The sequence below is a fragment of the Phocoena phocoena genome, chromosome 4 (assembly GCF_963924675.1).
Source record: "Phocoena phocoena chromosome 4, mPhoPho1.1, whole genome shotgun sequence".
NCBI lineage: Eukaryota > Metazoa > Chordata > Mammalia > Artiodactyla > Phocoenidae > Phocoena > Phocoena phocoena.
The window spans coordinates 104,492,466-104,512,968 of record NC_089222.1 but is presented as its reverse complement, the minus strand read 5'-3'; the positions used below and the strand labels follow the sequence as shown (position 1 = coordinate 104,512,968).

At 36.6% G+C, this 20,503-nt stretch overlaps 1 protein-coding gene across 2 annotated transcripts in view; it reads left to right on the top strand.

Moving 5' to 3' along the window:
- The window catches only part of EPHA3 (EPH receptor A3), a 359,059-nt gene that overhangs the window by 283,564 nt on the left and 54,992 nt on the right, over positions 1–20,503 (top strand). For both annotated transcript variants that reach the window (XM_065875995.1, XM_065875996.1), the window contains exons 8-10: positions 5,425–5,527; positions 6,223–6,290; positions 20,015–20,140. In XM_065875995.1, coding sequence (XP_065732067.1) covers positions 5,425–5,527; positions 6,223–6,290; positions 20,015–20,140 — 297 coding nt within the window. The remainder of the gene's footprint in view (positions 1–5,424; positions 5,528–6,222; positions 6,291–20,014; positions 20,141–20,503) is intronic.

The following is a 20,503-nucleotide window of genomic DNA, read 5'->3' as shown; positions in this document are numbered from 1 at the left end:
TTAAGTTGTATTAAGTGTTGTAAGTAATCTAGAGATGGTTTAAATTATAGGGCAGGATGTGCTTAGGTTATATGCAAATACTACACCACTTTATGTAAGGGACTTGAGCATCCTCAGATTTTGGTATCTGTAGGGGGTCCTAGAACCATTCCTCCTGGGATATCGAAGGGGATTCAAGTCTCAGATGTGGAGACTGTACTTCAAGATCTCTCCTAATCCTCCTGTGATGGAATGAATATGGAGAAATCACTCTTTGAGGACACTAGAAACAAAATGCTGCAAAATACCATGGAAATCCACGTGAACAAGGTTTAAAACAAATTTAAAATTTTAGATGACACAATAACAAAATATAATTGCAATTTAACGTTTGTAACTCTAAATCTTTTTGTAAACTTTAAGTGGCGCAAAGAAAGTTCTTTGCTTTGAAATGCTTATAGATTGAATTTTTTCAAACTTTTAAATAGTTATTGGAATTAACAACAAAACCTAGATTTGCTGTAGCAAGAGAGATCACAAATCACAGAAATATAAAAATCAAATGTTTATTATATCATGTGGTAGAAATTAGGCATATTGGGGGGCAAGAGGGGCAGAACACCATTAGATAAATATGTATTATATTGATGCATATTTTGGAATATCAGTCTAACCTCTCTTGTTCTTAATTAGCACTTAACCCTATCTGATAAATAAATTCGCAACAACAACAAATTCTAAAATTTTAATGTGATTCCAGATTTACCACAGATATAGTTGTGACAGTGTTATGCGTGATCTTCTAATGAGACTTCAGTGTCTGAGGTTTAAGAAATAGCCCATTTAAAAACTTCAGGGTCTTAGGACTTTTGCAAATAAGTTTTATATTTGCTATATTTCCATTGATTGATAGAGCAGATGAAAAGAGCATAGAGAGAAAGGGAACTTTTTTAATATCTCTCCTCTCCTTTTATAAAAATCTTTGAGTTGCACAGTTTGATTTTTTTTTTTAATCAGTTTACTCTTACTGCTTTACCATAGAATTCTTCCAGACTTTAAATATAAGTAAATATAGGTTTAAAAATTACCTTTTGTCTTAAGGGGAAAAAAGACAAAAATCAAAACTCTCCATTTTTATAAATCAAAATGTTATATTCATTAAAACTCTAAGGATTTAAAAGTCTTATTTGTTATAGATTGATATTTAAAAGATATAAGAAAAGGCTCATGTTTGGATTTCTTTAACAGTTTGCTGCTTATTCTAGTTTTTAGTATTTTTTAATTATAAAGTTTTACTCATAACACATATAAATGTTTCTTAGTAGAAAATAGTGTATTTCTACCTGGAATTTAATTAGTATTTTTTGATCTTGTTTACAGTAACAATATAGAGGCATAGTAGATTATATATTTTCCTAAGTGCTTTAAAGTTTCTTACTATTTATGTGTCAGTGCTTTACATTTATTATCATCACTTTACAGAAGAGGAAACTGAGGCATAGAGAGGTTAAGTAAGATTTCTAAAGTTATACAATTGGTAAATGATCGATCTGATTTTAGAACCCATGTATTTTTGTGACAGTATGAAAAGCATTTGCGTAAACATTTCATTTGATCCTGTTCTGTAAGCTATTAAGATACTATGATTTCCTTTTATCCATGGTCTAGGACACAGAGTTTTATATGTTTTTTCTGAGACTACATAGCTAGTAAGTGGAGTCAGTGAGCCTCCAGATTTTGGAGTACTGATCCAGTGCTGCTATTGCATATTAAAAAAAAAAAAGGTCATGCTGAAAGTCCCACAGAAAGCATAGAGTGTATATGAGTAAAAGGACCTTCCTAGAACAAAGGTGACATCCACCAAAGCAAGAAGTCCCAGACTTTAAGAAAGAGTGTGATATGTTTGGGAAAACAGGCAGTCCCTCTGTCTGGAAAGTCTCAGTGGGCAGAAACTGAATCCAGAGTGTGTGCTTTGTGCCTGAGAACGGCAGGCACAATGTAGGAGTTAGAGAAAGAACCCTAAAGGGAGCTGCCATGTATTGGGATGACCTCGACAAGCTGCTTCAACTTTCACTGCCTCAGCTTCCCTGTCTGGAAATTGGGAAAGATCATCGTGCATGACTCAATAGGGTTTTTATGTTGATTAAATTAATTGTTGTTTGTAAAGTGCTTAAAATATTACCTGGTATAATAGTATAGTAAGCACTCAGGGTGTGTGTGTGTGTCTGTGTGTGTCTGTGTGTGTGTGTTTGTGTTTAAATAAATCGTACATAATTTGAACATCCAGGGAATTTCCAGAGCAAAAATATGTGGGATAAAGCTGAGAATTGGAAATGGAGGATTCTACTGGATATTACTATTCAAGAAGATTAGCTCAGGGACAATTTAGTCAGCACTCCTAAATGTTTCATACTGCCTTTTTGTTGTTTTTAATGAATGGGTATGCAGCCACTTTAACCTCTTGGACCCTATTTTTAGGGGACATAAAGAAAGCCTGACAAAGGTAGAATGGAATCATTATATAGAGAACTTTATATACCAAAATTAGATATTCATATGTAATTTTGTGGGATATGGAGTACTTTTGCCAATTCTTTACCAGGAAAATGAAATAATAAAAATATATAACATTTATTAAACCCTTATTGTATGTTTAGCACTGTTCTAGGTGTTTAACTCCTTTAATCCTCACAACAATCATATTATTATGTCACACAGCAGATTGGTACAAAGCCAGTCATTCTGGTTCACGAGAACGAGCTCCTTGCCAGTCTGCTTTAGGCAGAGTGGACAGCATGTGTAGGATGGACAAAAATGGGAAGGGACTAGAGCCAGGGCGAGCAGTGTGCTTGTGGGAAAACATATTCAAACTGAATTCCTGACATAATAAGTATCAGTTTTTGCCAGTATGCCACATAAAATTATTAGACAACTGTATAACATACAATTTAATCAATACTATTCATTCAAATGTTTGCCAATTCAGTAACCAAAAATGATCTGATTTGGTTATGTGCTTTTAGATAGTCTCTGGGATTCATAGATATCTGGAGCTAGAGGAAATTGTAGAGAGGTCTAGTTTAATCCTGTCTTTGACAAGAAAAGAAATAGAGAATTCTTCTTTTTTCTATCATGTTTCCTCTACCAGTTTCACTGACATTTATTTTACAAACTGGCTAAAATTTACCAGCGAATTCAGAACTTGCTGCTCTTTATAAGTTGCTACACTATGCAAAGTGAAAAGCATGAGATAAAGTGATTATTATATGTTCATGGAGCATTATTGAATTACAAGGTTAAGTTATTTACAAATGATTCACAGATCTATAGCCAGTGGATAGGAATGTATCAGTCCATGTCTTCTGTGAAGCAGATATTAAGGTGGAATTGTGTGAGCTTCAGGGAGTGTGGGGATACAAATAAAAGGTAAAAGGGGAGGAACAGAAATGGCCAAGCAGAGCCTGAGACTGAGATGTAGGTCAGCCATCTATGAAGACAGAGAGAAGGCAGAGGGTTAAGGAGGGGGACCCTCAGAGAGCAATGCAGCTCTGAGGGTCTCACCAAACCAACGGGGAGCCTCAGCATGAAGATTGCCCTTACAGGACCACTGCATTGGGCAGAAATGGCCTGGCTGCAGTTCCCTTGCCATGTTTTGTCATTGAGGAGAGCGTGGCTGCAGTGGATCCTGAAGGTGCAGCAGCTGCGAGCTGTCTGCCCACTGCAGGCTTGGCAGTAGGGAGATCCTAACAGGCACTCCCACGACTGCCACGGTGGCATAAACAATAGTTTTCTGGTAGTAAAGAATAAAGTGCTTGCAACAGTTTATATTATGAGTATACCATCCTGCCACACTCTGAGTTCTTTTTTCAGATGCTTAGAAAACTTTTAACAGCCTATCTGCCATGTTTCTTTATTTATATCATTTATTCCCTAAACTGCATTATTTTAGAGAAAAACTTCCAACCTTAGATTTTTCATCAGGTTCAAGATGTGATATTGGCTTCTGGAGAGCTGATAGTATAACTAACCCTCTCTTCTGAGCTTTTCTTTTGATACAGCACTGATTCATTTGTTTAATCAGCATTTACTACAAAAACAATATATATTAAAGTATGAGTGCATGAGAGGGAATGTTCCAGGAACTGAGTATATTTTAGAGAGTGTAGAGATTAGAATGCTTATGGATTTTGTTAGCAGGTGAGCCTGGGGATTTAGGCAGAGAACAGATCCTAAATGGTTTTACATGAATTTTATCCAGAAAGTGATGGAGAGCCCTGCATGAGAATGACATAATCAAACTCATGGCTTAGAAGGAATACTCTGGTGGCCAGGTAGAAGATAGGAAAGGCCTGCAAGTAGAGATCCATTGGGAATTTCTTATTGTAATCCAGGAGAGAAGTGAAGACAGAAACTAAAATATTTAAAAGAATTTGGTGATTAATTGGATATAGAAAAATCAGGAGAGGGAGAGGACAAGGTGACTTTATATTTATGGTCTATCAGAAACTGCTTTTTCCAAAAGGTCCTCAAATGATTTATGTGAACATTAAAGTTAGAGAATCATTGGTTTAGGTCAAGGGTCAGTAAACATTTTCTGTAAGGGGCTAGAGAATAACTATTTTAGGCTTTGTGTACATACAGTCTCTGTTGCTCCTACCTAACTTGGCTAATTGTAGCATAAAAGCAGCCATAGACAATGTACAAATAAATGAATGTGGCTGTGTTCCAATGTAATTTTATTTATAGACACAAAAATTTGAATTTTATATAATTTTCATATATCACAGAATCTTCTTTTGACTTTTTGCAACCATTTAAAAAATGTAAATTTTTCTAAGCTTCTGAGCTATACAAAAACTGACGGCAGGCCAGATTTGGCTCCTGGACAATTTTTGCCAATACCTCATGTTGGTGAGTGAATGAATGATGGGCCATCTACAAAGGTAGGAAATACAGGGACAGGAACAATTTGTTGGTAACATGTGTTGGGGTCCATAGGACAGGTATGATACCACCTTTTAAATAAATACAGATACTGGAGAATAAACAATCTAATGAGAACGTTTTTATAGTTTCATCCTGGGGAATCTTACCTATTCCCTATATTTCTCTGATAATTACTGTTTATTTGATGAGTTTCTTGCCAATGAGTACAGAGAAAACAAGTCCAGCATATTTTATGCAGTAGATGCCCAAACAGTTTTGATTGATGTCAGTGAAAGCAGAGTATTTAATCTTATTAATCAGAAATTTCAAGTAAAATTATACAAAATGTCTATTTTTTACACTCAGTGAAGAATTCTTTTTACATTGTATCAGACAAGAAGCCATATTTTAGGTAAAAGCAAAATAAATAGGACTTAATTTATCAACATTTTCACATAGATGTTAGTTATGATGTGTTAATGCCTGGTCGTTTCTTATTTTTTCTCTCGAACCTCACAGCTTTCTCCATTTCCGGGGAAAATAGCCAAGTGGTAATGATTGCCATTTCAGCGGCAGTAGCAATTATTCTCCTCGCAGTCGTCACCTACATTTTGATTGGGAGGTGAGTTCACAGTCTGTTTTATGACTTACTTTCATTATTGCATTGCTTGCTCCCCTCAATTACCACTAAAATCTGAAAAGTGTGGTCAATAAAATATTTTAACAATAAGAATGTCTCCGCTTGTATTGTAGATATTTCTTTTTTTCCTCCCTTTCTTTTGATTCTCCATCTTTAGTTTTAAGTTTCTTTTTTTCATTAAATTCTTGCCTCAGTCTCCAACACCCACCACTTCTTTTGACCTCACTCTTGGTTTTTACTTTCTTTTCTCAATTATCCCTTCTCTCATCAAATACACCCCAGATTTCCCTGACACTTTCTCACCCAGAACACTGGTAACACTGCACAGCACTAATCACTAACAATGGAAACTTTACCCTTCATTCATTCTAACAGCAGTCGTTTTTTAAAAAAAATACTATAAACACTTTCTAGGGCCATTATAAAAACTGAACTGAAGGGGTCTGCACAGTGGGGTAGCATCTCTCCATATCTCCTCATTAGGCAGCTCTCCAGGGTCCCCAGAGAAAGAGGCTTTCTCTAGAGGATTTAGAAAATATGAAGTCATTAAACTTTCACTAAAGCATTTAATTGTTTGTGCAAAATGCTTTTTTTTCTGTGCTTTGCACATTCTGAACATACATAATTGTTTTAAGTATATTTTCTTTCTGTGTTCTCTTCCTTTGATTTACCTCTAGGTTTTGTGGCTATAACAAGTCAAAACATGGTGCGGATGAAAAAAGACTTCATTTTGGGAATGGACATTGTAAGTTTCTAAACTATTTGCTGCCGTTTTGGCTTTACCATTTCAGCTTTAGCAGTTGTTGATTTGTAATTGGATAACTTCCCCCCTGACAAAGAGAATTCAAAAGTAGTTTTATGGGAAAACTGAGCAAGTCAAATTTATTTTAAACAGAGAAGGGAATCCACGGCTCTGCATTAAGTAATTTTTACATGGCTGCATTTCAGCATACTTAAGCTAACGTGAAGGGTAACTGGTGGTTTATATTCAAATAATGCACATGATGGGGAGTAGATACTATAGTCGGCTCCGCATGGCTGACAGGCAAAGCATATCTTCAATTTCCTTATTACTAACTATTTGCTAAAATCTAAATAGGAGCCTTTTCCCTTTCCTAACTGCCAAGTAAATATAAACAACCTCTGTTTATGTGAAACGGCTTACTCCACTTTGTCAACCAACCAGGGGAGAGCCTTTAGAATAAACTGTTTATTTTGGAGTTACATGATATCCAACTGGTAGGAAAGCCAGGGCTTTTGCCCCTTATTTTAATACCAATCAATTTAGTCTCTTTTTAATATTTCTCTGAAAGAAATACTCTTTTAAGAAACCAAGTGTTTATATCTAATAAAAAGACTCATTTTTTTTCTTCTGGTGAAACAAATCATTCCAGGTGTTTTGCTTTTCCAAACTATGGCTGGGTTATTGTGGCAATTACTAATCATCAGCCTTAAAGGGAATAGCATGTTCTCGTGGAAATTAGTACAGAGACCATACTCATGCCTATATGCTCTCAAATAATCTCAATATAATTAATATAGTCTTGTAAGCATTAGTTTCTTTGGCTTTCACTTTTGCTTTCTGAAAATAACTTTCAGTTCAACATACTTTGTATCAGTAATTGGCTTTCCATCTAAAGGTTGTAGCTTGACAGTAAAAACTTGATGACCTGTTGCTACCATGTAGGAGGAATATAGTAGATTGAAAAAAAAAATGTTTTCCAAAATGTAAATTGAAGTAGGATGGACAGAATGGCAGAGGTTGCAGAGAGCACTGTTTGTTTCGTCCATCTCATTGAAGTCATTGTAGAATAATTCACAAAAAAGCCCAAGTGTCACCTTCCTAATATCAATATCTCATTCCAGATTAGTTAGGTTACCAACTCAAAAGTCTTAAAAGAGTGCATGAACAAATCACAGGATATTTATCTAGCTTTTTCTTCACAATCCCACAGAACACTGAGTCACATTCACCATGCATAAATTAGTCAGAGTAGTTGCATTCCTGTGGATTAAGTTGTTCTTAATCTGAGTTGGACAATCGATGTAAATATTGTCTTTAGGGCAAGACCATATTGATTTGGTTCTTTATACAGGAATTATACACCTCGTGAACTTGCAGCACTGATAAATTTCTGTGTGCCAATTGTAAGCAGGTTTCTCTATCACTTCAATCTGCTTTAGCTGTTGCTTTTTATGGTGGAGTTTGTTGAAACTTTAATTTTCTTCAAATGCATAATATCCTTATGATAGCCAAACAAAAAAGAAATGTGTTTTATCCTAGCTGCAAGGGCATAAAGTATATGCATGTCATAAACTTTCTGCGTCTTAATGCTACAGCTGGTTTATTTCAGACCATTTATTTCGTATTACTTTGAAAAGCTCTAGCTATGAACTATTCCCTCCAGCCTTGTTACAAATCCTATAATATTGCTTCAAAAGGAAAGAAATGTGTTTCACCTCCTAAGATCCTGTCCCCTTGCCCTCTCTGGCTGGGCCTTTTTACTTTTTTGCTATCCTTAGGGCAACTCATGCTGGTAAAATGGAAATGTAAATTACTGTGTTTGCACAGAATGAGCTGTAAAGTAGTGCAGCTTAACACGTGTGCATGTGTTTATTATCTGGTTTTCTTGACACAGCCCAGTTACTCTGTGTGTTGCTCTTAATTATTGGTGTGAAGGGATTATGTGCTTGCATCCTGAATCACCTGATTCCTGGAACCTCTGGGGACAGCAGTTAAAAATCAGCAGTCAAAGCTCCCACAGCGAACAGGCCATTTTTCTTGGAGATGTGTGTGTGTGTGTGTTTATACTTGTATTGTTTCCCTAAATGTCATGCAGATAGAAAAGCAATTTACTTAACTTTAATCAATCACAATGAATTGATTGATTTTATTTGGGAATGATTTTATTTGGGATTTTATTTGGGAATTTTTAGATTAGTTAGTAATACATATCCTCTCTAGGGCTGACAGGAACGGAATGGTGACTCTAAAGCACACTTTCAAGGCTGTTTGAAGCCAGCACTTATTTAAAATGTTTGAGACATTGTTCCTAACAAATCATTTTATAATCTTCTTTGTCAATTCCTTTTTTAAATTTAAGTACAGTTGGTTTACAATATTATATTAGTTTCAGATGTATAGCATAGTGATTCAGGATTTTTATAGATTATATGCCATTAAAAATTATTACAAGATAATGGCTATAATTCCCTGTGCGATAACAATATATCCTGTTGCTTATCTAGTTTATATGTAGTAATTCGTATCTCTTAACCCCATACCCCTATTTTGCCAGTAAGTCTCTCCCAAATTGATTTCCTTAAGTTCAGCAAGGTAAAATATTTGTGATTGTTTACCAGAAAAAAAATTTCATTTTCACCTTATTTTTAAAAGTGCTATTTTTTCCCTTGGAAAGGAATGCTAGATTTTCTTACCTTACTGTTTCCTGACTTTACTATGACTAGTGGAAAATCAAAATCGGATGATCACATATTCTAGCCTCCATTTGACTGTCTTCTTTAAAATGTAACCAAATTGACTAAACAAAAAGATTCTGAGAAGACTTCATTTCCTAACGTCTTTTATTAAATCTATGGTTACTTTTACTGTTTTCCTTACCCCAAAGCAAGAAAAGTATGATAGCTTTCCTTAATCTGTTTCTTGTTTCAACAGTAAAGTGTTTTAGTACTGATAATGTAGAAATAGTTTTAGTGTGATAATAAATTATAGTAGACCATTGTACTAAAGACTGACTGTTTTTATAGAAAGAAATGATGTTTATAATAAACAGCAGAAGCATGCAAATTGATGCATGAGCTCCAAAGAAACGGGCATTTCTAAGCCCAAATTCTGTCTCTGGGAAACCTCAATGATATTCATATTTGTGAATAAGCATTCTTAATATGAAGATACTGATAATGGCGATAGTCTCTGTCATTTACTGGGCACTAACTACAATGACAGGCACTCAATGCTAGGCACTTGAAGAGCAAGTTTTCCAGAGCTTTCTTTCTCTGATGCCTGGCTGATTCTTTGTGCTGTGCTATTCAAAGTGGAAGAAATAGAAAAGTAGAGTTCTTCAAAACCTACTCCACTCACAGTTTGCCCAAAGAAAGGGCAAAAAACTTACTATCTCCCCATTTCAGTGGATGTTGACTCCCTAGATATGGGTGTCATCTCAAATTATCTACACTCTGCCTCTGGATGGAGAGTGGCCAGTCTTTTGCAGTGTCAGGGTCAACACCAGGCAGAGGGAGGAGTGGCACTGACCTATCTTCTCCTACATTTTCCATGTGCTCCCTCACCTCCCATTCCCATTTTGCTGTCTCAAAATCATCTGAAGAGGGCTTCCCTGGTGGCGCAGTGGTTGAGAGTCTGCCCGCTGATGCAGGGGACACGGGTTCGTGCCCCGGTCCGGGAAGATCCCACATGCTGCGGAGCGGCTAGGCCCGTGAGCCATGGCCGCTGAGCCTGTGCATCCGGAGCCTGTGCTCCACAACAGTGAGAGGCCTGCGTACCAAAAAAACAAAACAAAACAAAAAACATCTGAAGAAGTAGCTAAGGAAAATAGTTTTTACCTCCCATCTTTCATAATCCATTTATTCTTATCCCTATATTTTTTTACTCAAAACCTCTATGGAAACTTCCCAGGAACATAAATTATTATGTGAGGTAACATGGCATTCACAAAGTCACCCTGTAGATCAACAAACTAATCACATCTTAGCCCAGACTCTGAAATCCTGGACTCATTGGCCAAATGTCCATTGTGATGAAGGCTCTTAGGAACAATTGCTGTCATCACAGTCCCTACACCTATTTCATATGAACTATTATACAAAACTGGCTCAAAGAATCTTCAGTAATTCCAGAATGTTCAGCTGCAATTTTGCCAGTAAGATTCTTCTATTAAAAAGTGATATCAGAGACTTCCCTGGTGGCGCAGTGGTTGAGAATCTGCCTGCCAATGCAGGGGACATGGGCTCAAGCCCTGGTCTGGGAAGATCCCGCATGTTGCAGAGCAGCTAAGCCCATGTGCCACATATACTGAGCCTGTATGCCCTAGAGCCTGCTCTCTGCAACAAGAGAAGCCACCGCAATGAGAAGCCCACACACGGCAACAAAAAGTAACCCCCACTCCCCGCAACTAGGGAAAGCCTGCATGCAAAAATGAAGACCCAACGCAGCCAAAAATAAATAAATACATTTTTTAAAAAATGTATTTTTTAAAATACATTTTAAAAATGTATTTAAAATACATTTAAAAATGTATTTTTCTGATATTATTAGAAAAAGATAATGTCTGATTTTATTTGTTATTTTAGGATATTAAAAACACCTTCAATAATATAGTGTACCAAATGAAAAAATATATCACCATTAAGAATCCATGTCCCAACTGGGGATCCTGTGTAAGTCACAGGCGGCTCTCCAGGAGGAGCTGCCCAGAGTGGACGCGTTGGAGGTGCCTGCGACTCTACGAGTTCCACCTACCCATCTCTATCCATTCTGTCCAAGTCAGGTTACCTGTGAAAGGCCAAGAAAGTTTTACTTAGCCATGTGGCTGACAGGGTCTTAGTGCTCTGGCCGGGTGTCAGGCCTGTGCCTCTGAGGTGGGAGAGCCGAGTTCAGGACATTGGTCCACCAGAGACCTCCTGGCTCCAAGTAATATCAAACACCAAAAGCTCTCACAGAGACCTCCATCTCAATGTTAAGACCCAGCTCTACTCAACGACCAGCAAGCTACAGTGCTGGACACCCTATGCCAAAAAACTAGCAAGACAGGAACACAACCCCACCCATTAGCAGAGAGGCTGCCTAAAATCATAATAAGTCCACAGACACCCCAAAACACACCACCAGACATGGACCTGCCCACCAGAAAGACAAGATCCAGCCTCATCCACCAGAACACAGGCACTAGTCCCCTCCACCAGGAAGCCTACACAACCCACTGAACCAACCATAGCCACTGGGGGCAGACACCAAAAACAATGGGAACTACAAGCCTGCAGCCTGTGAAAAGGAGACCCCAAACACAGTAAGTTAAGCAAAATGAGAAGACAGAAAAACACACAGCAGATGAAGGAGCAAGGGAAAAAAACACCAGACCAAATAAATGAAGAGGAAATAAGCAGTCTACCTGAAAAAGAATTCAGAGTAATGTTAGAAAAGATGATCCAAAATCTTGGAAATAGAGTGGGGAAAATACAAGAAACGTTTAACAAGGACCTAGAAGAACTAAAGAACAAACAAGCAATGATGAACAACACAAAAAATGAAATTAAAAATTCTCTGGAAGGAATCAATAGCAGAATAACTGAGGCAGTAGAACGGATACGTGACCTGGAAGATAAAAGAGTGGAAATAACTACTGCAGAGCAGAATAAAGAAAAAAGAATGAAAAGAATTGAGGACAGTCTCAGAGACCTGTGGGACAACATTAAATGCACTAACATTTGAATTACAGGGGTCCCAGAAGAAGAAGAGAAGAGAATGGAACTGAGAAAATATTTGAAGAGATTATAGTTGAATACTTCCCTAATATGGGAAAGGAAATAGTCAGTCAAGTCTAAGAAATGCAGAGTCCCATACAGGATAAATCCAAAGAGAAACATGCCAACACATATTAATCAAACTATCATAAATTACATACAAAGGAAAAATATTAAAAGCAACAAATAACATACAAGGGAATCCCCATAAGGTTAATAGCTGATCTTTCAGCAGAAACTCTGCAAGCCAGAAAGGAGTGGCAAGACATATTTAAAGTGACAAAAGGGAAAAAACTAAAACCAAGATTACTCTACCCAGCAAGGATCTCATTCAGATTTGACAGAGAAATTAAAACCTTCACAGACAAGCAAAAGCTATGAGAATTCAGCACCACCACACCAGCTTTACAACAAATGCCAAAGGAACTTCACTAGGAAGGAAACACAAGAGAAGGAAAAGACCTGAAATAACAAACCCAAAACAATTAACAAAATGGTAAGAGGAACATACATATCAATAACTACCTTAAATGTAAACAGATTAAATGCTCAAACCAAAAGACATACACTGGCTGAAAGGATACAAAAACAAAATCCGTACATATGCTGTCTACAAGAGACCCAATTCAGACCTAGGGACACATACAGACTGAAAGTGAGGGGGTGGAAAAAGATACTCCTTGCAAATGGAAATCAAAAGAAAGTTGGAGTAGCAATTTTCATATCACACAAAACAGACTTTAAAATAAAAACTATTACAAAAGACAAAGAAGGACACTACATAATGATCAAGGGATCAATCCAAGAAGAAGATATAACAATTGTAAATATTTATGAACCAACGTAGGAGAACCTCAATACATAAGGCAAATGCTAGAAGCCATAAAAGGGGAAATCAACAGTAACACAATCATAGTAGGGGATTTTAACACCCCATTTTCACCAATGGAGAGATCATCCAAAATAAAAATGAATAAGGAAACACAAGCTTTAAATGATACATTAAACAAGATGGACTTAATTGATATTTATAGGGCATTCCATCCAAAAACACCAGAATACACTTTCTTTTCAAGTGCTCATGGAACATTCTCCAGGACAAATCATATCTTGAGTCACAAATCAAGCCTTGGTGAATTTAAGAAAGTTGAAATCATATCAAGTATCTTTTCCAACTGCAACACAATGAGACTAGATATGAATTACTGGAAAAATTCTGTAAAAAATACAAACACATGGAGGCTAAACAATACACTACTAATCAACCAAGAGATCACTGAAGAAATCAAAGAGGAAATTTAAAAATACCTAGAAATAAATGACAATGAAAAGACGACCCAAAACCTATGCAATGCAGCAAAAGCAGTTCTAAGAAGGCAGTTTATAGCAATGCAATCCTACTTCAAGAAACAATAAAAATCTCAAATAAACAACTTAACTTTACACCGAAAGCAATTAGAGAAAGAACAAGAAAACCCCAAAGTTAGCAGAAGGAAAGAAATCATGAAGATCAGATCAGAAATCAATGAAAATGAAATGAAGGCAACAATAGCAAAGATCAATAAAACTAAAATCTAGTTCTTTGAGAAGATAAACAAAATTGATAAACTACTAGCCAGACTCATCCGGAAAAAATGAAAGAAAACTCAAACCGACAGAATTAGAAATGAAAAAGAAGTAACAACTGACACTGCAGAAATACAAAGAATCATGAGAGATTACTACAAGCAACTGTATGCCAATAAAATGGACAACCTGGAAGAAATGGACAAATTCATAGAAAAGTACAACCTTTTGAGACTGAACCAGGAAGAAATAGAAAATATAAACAGACCAATCACAAGCACTGAAATTGAAAGTGTGATTAAAAATCTTCCAACACGGCTTCCCTGGTGGCACAGTGGTTGAGAGTCCGCCTGCTAATGCAGGGGACATGCGTTCGTGCACTGGTCCGGGAAGATCCCACATGCCGCGGAGAGACTGGGCCCATGAGCCATGACCACTGAGCCTGCACGTCTGGAGCCTGTGATCTGCAACGGGAGAGGCCACAACAGTGAGAGGCCCGTTTACCGCAAAAAAAAAAAAAAAATCTTCCAACAAACAAAAGCCCAGGACCAGATGGATTCACAGGCAAATTCTGTACAACATTTAGAGAAGAGCTAACACCTATCCTCCTCAAACTCTTCCAAAATATAGCAGAGGGAGAAACACACCCAAACTCATCCTACAAGGTCAGCATCACCCTGATAGCAAAAACAGACAAAGATGTCACAAAGAAAGAAAAGTACAGCCCAGTATCACTGATGAACATAGATGCAAAAATCCTCAACAAAGTACAAGCAAACAGAATCCAACAGCACATTAAAAGGATTATACACCATGATCAAGTGGGGCTTATCCTAGGAATGCAAGGATTCTTCAATATATGCAAATCAATCAATGTGATAAACCATATGAACAAACTGAAGGAGAAAACCCATATGATCATCTCAGTAGATGCAGAAAAAGCTTTTGACAAATTTCAACACCCATTTATGATAAAAACCCTCCAGAAAGTAGGCATAGAGGGAACTTACCTCAACATAATAAAGGCTATATATGACAATCTCACAGCCAACATCATTCTCAATGGTGAAAAACTGAAACCATTTCCTCTAAGATCAGGAACAAGACAAGGTCGTCCACTTTCACCACTATTATTCAACATAGTTTTGAAAGTTTTAGCCACAGCAATCAGAGAAGAAAAAGAAATAAAAGGAATCCAAATTGGAAAAGAAGAAGTAATACTGTCACTGTTTGCAGATGACATGATACTATACATAGAGAATCCTAAAGAGGCTACCAGAAAACTATTAGAGCTAATCAATGAATTTGGTAAAGTAGCAGGATAAAATATTAATGCAAAGAAATCTCTTGCATTCCTATAGACTAATGATGAAAAATCTGAAAGAGAAATTATGGAAACACTCACATTTGCCATTGCAACAAGAAGGATAAAATACCTAGGAATGAACCTACCTAAGGAGACAAAATACCTGTATGCAGAAAACTATAAGACACTGATGAAAGAAATTAAAGATGATACAAACAGATGGAGAGATATACCATGTTCTTGGATCGGAGGAATCAACATTGTGAAAATGACTCTACTACTGAAAGCAATCTACAGATTCAGTGCAATACCTATCAAACTGCCAATGGCATTTTTCACAGAACTAGAACAAAAAATTTCACAATTTGTATGGAAACACAAAAGACCCCGAATAGCCAAAGCAATCTTGAGAAAGAAAAATGGAGCTGTAGGAATCAGGCTCCCTGACTTCAGACTATACTACAAAGTTACAGTAATCAAGGCAGTATGGTACCGGCACAAAAAAAGAAATGTAGATCAATGGAACAGGATAGAAAGCCCAGAGATAAACCCACACATATATGGTCACCTTATTTTTGAGAAAGGAGGCAAGAATATACAATGGAGAAAAGATAATCTCTTCAAGAAGTGGTCCTGGGAAAACTGGACAGCTACATGTAAAAGAATGAAATTAGGACACTCCCTAACACCATACACAAAAATAAACTCAAAATGGATTAAAAACCTAAATGGAAGGCCAGACACTATAAAACTCTTAGAGGAAAACATAGGTAGAACACTCTATGACATAAATCACAGCAAGAGCCTTTTTTACCCACCTCCTAGAGAAATGGAAATAAAAACAAAAGTAAACAAATGGGGCCTAATGAAACTTAAAAGCTTTTGCACAGCAAAGGAAACCATAAACAAGACGAAAAGACAACCCTCAGAATGGGAGAAAATATTTGCAAATGAAGCAACTGACAAAGGATTAATCTCCAAAATTTACAAGCAGCTCATGCAGCTCAATATCAAGAAAACAAACAACCCATTCCAAAAATAGGCAGAAGACGCTAAACAGACATTTCTCCAAAGAAGATATACAGATTGCCAACAAACACATGAAAGGATGCTCAACGTCACTAATCATTAGAGAAATGCAAATCAAAACTACAAGGTATCACCTCACACCAGTCAGAATAGCCATCATCAAAAAATCTAGAAACAATGAATGCTGGAGAGGTTGTGGAGAAAAGGGAACCCCCTTGCACTGTTGGTGGGAACGTAAATTGATACAGCCACTATGGAGAATAGAATGGAGATTCCTTAAAAATCTAAAAATAAAACTACCATACGACCCAGCAATCCCACTCTTGGGCATATACCCTGAGAAAACCATAATTGAAAAAGATTCATGTACCACAATATTCACTGCAGCTCTATTTACAATAGCCAGGACATGGAAGCAACCTAAGTGTCCATCGACAGATGAATGAATAAAGAAGATGTGGCACATATATACAATGGAATATTACTCAGCCATATAAAGAAACAAAATTGAGTTATTTGTAGTGAGGTGAATGGACCTAGAGACTGTCATACAGAGTGAAGTAAGTCAGAAAGAGAAAAACAAATACTGTAAGCCAACACATATATATGGTATCTAAAAAAAAAAAAAAAAGTGGTTCTTAAGAACTTAGGCACAGGACAGGAATAAAGATGCAGACATAGAGAATGAACTTGAGCACACGGGAAGGGGGAAGGGTAAGCTGGGACAAAGTGAGAGAGTTGCATGTACATATATACACTACCAAATGTAAAATAGATAGCTAGTGGGAAGCAGCCAGATAGCACAGGGAGATCAGCTCAGTGTTTTGTGACCACCTAGAGGGGTGGGATAGGGAGGGTGGGAGAGAGACGCAAGAGGTAGGAGATATGGTGATATATGTATATATATAGCTGATTCACTTTGTTATTAACAAAAACTAACACAACCTTGTAAAGCAATTATACTTCAATAAAGATGTTAAAAAAAAAAAAGAAATTGAAGATGACACAAATAAACTGCAAGATAGCCCATGCTCATGGATCTAAAGAGTTAATATTGTCAAAATGGCCCCAGTACCTAAACCATCTATAGATCCAGTATAATCTGTATCAAAATTCCAATGGCATTTTTCAGAGAAGTAGAAGGAACTATCCCAAATTTCATATGGAATTACAAAGACCTCAAATAGCCAAAGCAATCTTAGAAACCTGGAGGCATCACACTTCCAGATTTCAAATTATATCGTAAAGTTATAGTAATAAACACAGTATGGTACTGGCATAAAACAGGCACATAGACCAATGGAGCAGAATTGAGAGCCCAGAACTAAACTCATGCATATGGCCAACTAGGGAGCCAAGAATACTCAATAGGGAAATGATAGTTTCTTCACTAAATGATGTTGGGAGAACTGGATATTCATTTGCAAAAGAATGAAACTACACCATCATCTTACATCACTCACAAAATGTAACTCAAAATGAATTAAGGACTTCAACATAAGACCTGAACTTATAAAATTTTAGAACAAAAATAGAGAAAAAGCTCATTGACATAGGTCTTAGCAATGATATTTTTGGATAGGAACCCCAAAACACCAGCAACAAATGCAAAAATCAATAAGCATTACTACATTAAACTAAAAATCTTCTGCACACAGTGGAAGAAACAATTAAGGAAAAGAAAAGGGAATCTATAGAATGGTAAAAACATTTGCAAACCATATATCTGATAAGAGGTTAATACCCAAAACACATAAGGAACTCAACAGCAAAAACCCAAGCAATCCAATTAGAAAATGGGCAAAAGACATGAATAGACATTTTTTCCAAAGAACACATACAAATGGCTAACAAGTACATAAAAAGGAGCTCTATACCACTAACCATCAGGGATATGCAAATCAAAATCACAATGAGATACTGTCTCACATCTGTTAGCATGACTATTCTCAAAAAGACAAAAGATAACAAATGCTGACAAGGATGTGTAGAAAAGGAGATCTGGTGCACTGTTGGTGGGAATGTAAATTGGTATCACCAATATTGGAAAAGTACAGAGGGTTCTCAAAAAATTAAAAATACAACTATAGGGCTTCCCTGGTGGCGCAGTGGTTGAGAGTCCGCCTGCCGATGCAGGGGACGTGGGTTCGTGCCCCGGTCCGGGAAGATCCCACATGCCGTGGAGCGGCTGGGCCCGTGAGCCATGGCCGCTGAGCCCGCGCGTCCGGAGCCTGTGCTCCGCAATGGGAGAGGCCACAACAGTGAGAGACCCGCATACCGCAAAAAAAAAAAAAAAAAAAAAAAATACAACTATAATATGGTTCAGCAATCCTACTGATGGGTATATATTGAAAGGAAATGAAATCACTATCTCAAAGGTATATCTGCACCTCCATGTTTACTATAGCATTCTTCACAACAGTCAAGACATGGAAATAACCTAAGTGTCTACTGACAGATGAATGGATAAAGAAAATGAGGTATATTTATAGAATGGAATATTATTTATCCATATAAAGGAAGGAAATCCTACCATTTGTGACAACATGGATGGACCTTGAAGGCATTTTGCTAAATGAAATAAGCCAGAGAGAGAAAGACAAATGCTTTATGAACTCACATGTGGAATATAAAAATATCAAACTCATAGAAACAGAAAATAGTATGGTGGTTGCCAGGGGCTGAGGGATGGGGAATATGGGGAGATGTTGGTCAAACAGTACAAGCTTTCAGTTAGAAGATGAACAACTTCTGGGGATCGAAGGTGCTGCATGGTGACTCTAGTTTTGCACACTAGGAAGTTGCTATGAGAGTAGAGTTTTAACATTCTCATGCTAACAACAACAAAAAAGGTAATAATGTGAGATGAGGAATGTTTTAATATTATTGTGGTAAATATTTCACAATATATATGTGTATCAAACGATCACATTGTACACTTTAAACCTACACAATGTTATGTCAATTATATTTCAATAAAGCTGGGAAAAAGTGATAGAAAAAAAGAAAGAATCCATGTCCTTTGCTAAAATAATTTTACTAATATTATTCACCATTATGAAAATTAAAATCAATATTATTAGTATATATACTGTGGCAGTTAAATTACAGTGTCCTTTAATGTTAGAGCATGTTTATGTACTTTAATAGATTTTAGGTTTCCTTTTTAAAAATTTAGTTTTCTTTCAGAGAAAGTTAGTTTCTTGAGCATTCCAAATTGTTTCAAATATGAATTATATTTCCAAATGATAGGAATTTTATTAATATTATATCAAATCCAAAATGATTCTCCTGTATCTTTTGTCTGTGCTATTTTAATTGCAGAACATCATGCAAATTTTTCACCTTCAAAAAAATTCAATAAAGAAATATACTATGAAGAAAGCTTATATTTAATAAGCTATAAATATGATTTATGTTTGGAATTTAGCTCCTTACCACAATTATTAAACTTATAGAGAGCACTTATATTGCTTTTAACCATGTTGAAAAGCTACATAATAAGATTTCAGTTAATTTAAACTATATTAGTATATACATATAATACCCATATTATGTATATGTAAACTCACAGCTTAACGTAAATCTATAAATGCAGTGGGGAATTTTGATTGTGACTGTTAATAAAAGCAGAATAGTGTCAGATGAAAGACATGCCGTTTTATATCCTCTAATTACATCAGCTATTCCGCCTTATGAAAGTATGTCACAAGCTTTCCTTTATTGTCACATGCGGCACTATAATAGATATTTGGTTACCACACTGTTTACAGGGTCACAAACGTGTGATAGTGTGATGGCATTCACTCACTGCTGCTACTGGTAGTAATTACTAGGCCTACTCAATTCTGAACCATTTTTCTCTCCTCAAGAACCCCCTCCTTGAATGTCCATTTTCCTTCTAGTGTTTTTACAGAGAAAGTTCATTGTGGCACCTCTTTCTGTTTCTTTACGGTTTAATGTCATGGGGATTTTTTTAAAAACCAATAATAATGTTATCATAAATTCGCACAGTAAAGATTTTATAAATGCCTTTCTTCCTAAATGCCTTTCTTCCTTTCCTTAAACAGTAAAACTTCCAGGTCTCAGGACTTACGTTGACCCGCACACTTACGAAGACCCTACCCAAGCAGTTCATGAGTTTGCTAAGGAATTGGATGCCACCAACATATCCATTGACAAAGTTGTTGGAGCAGGTAACGACCGCAGTAATCTCACTGTCAACCTAGTATGTTAATTACAAGTCTACAGCTATGCATAAGAATGCTGCCTGAGATTGACTGCTCAGGTTCTCAGGCCAAAGTATATGCTATGAAAATAGACATTTTCTGATTTCATGATAAAAGGCAGGCAGTAAATAAATGAAGGAGTATTTAATGGAATGTAATGATTTCAAAGGTGCCAGACCTACAGACTCAGAGACCACTGCCAGCTTGCTATTTATTGAATTTCAGAGCGGGCAGCCGCCGCAGCTCAATCTCTCCATGGCTATGCTGATCATGTGTCACAAAGTCTATCTGGCTAAATGGGGATAATAGGATAAAAGTGTGTCTTACTTT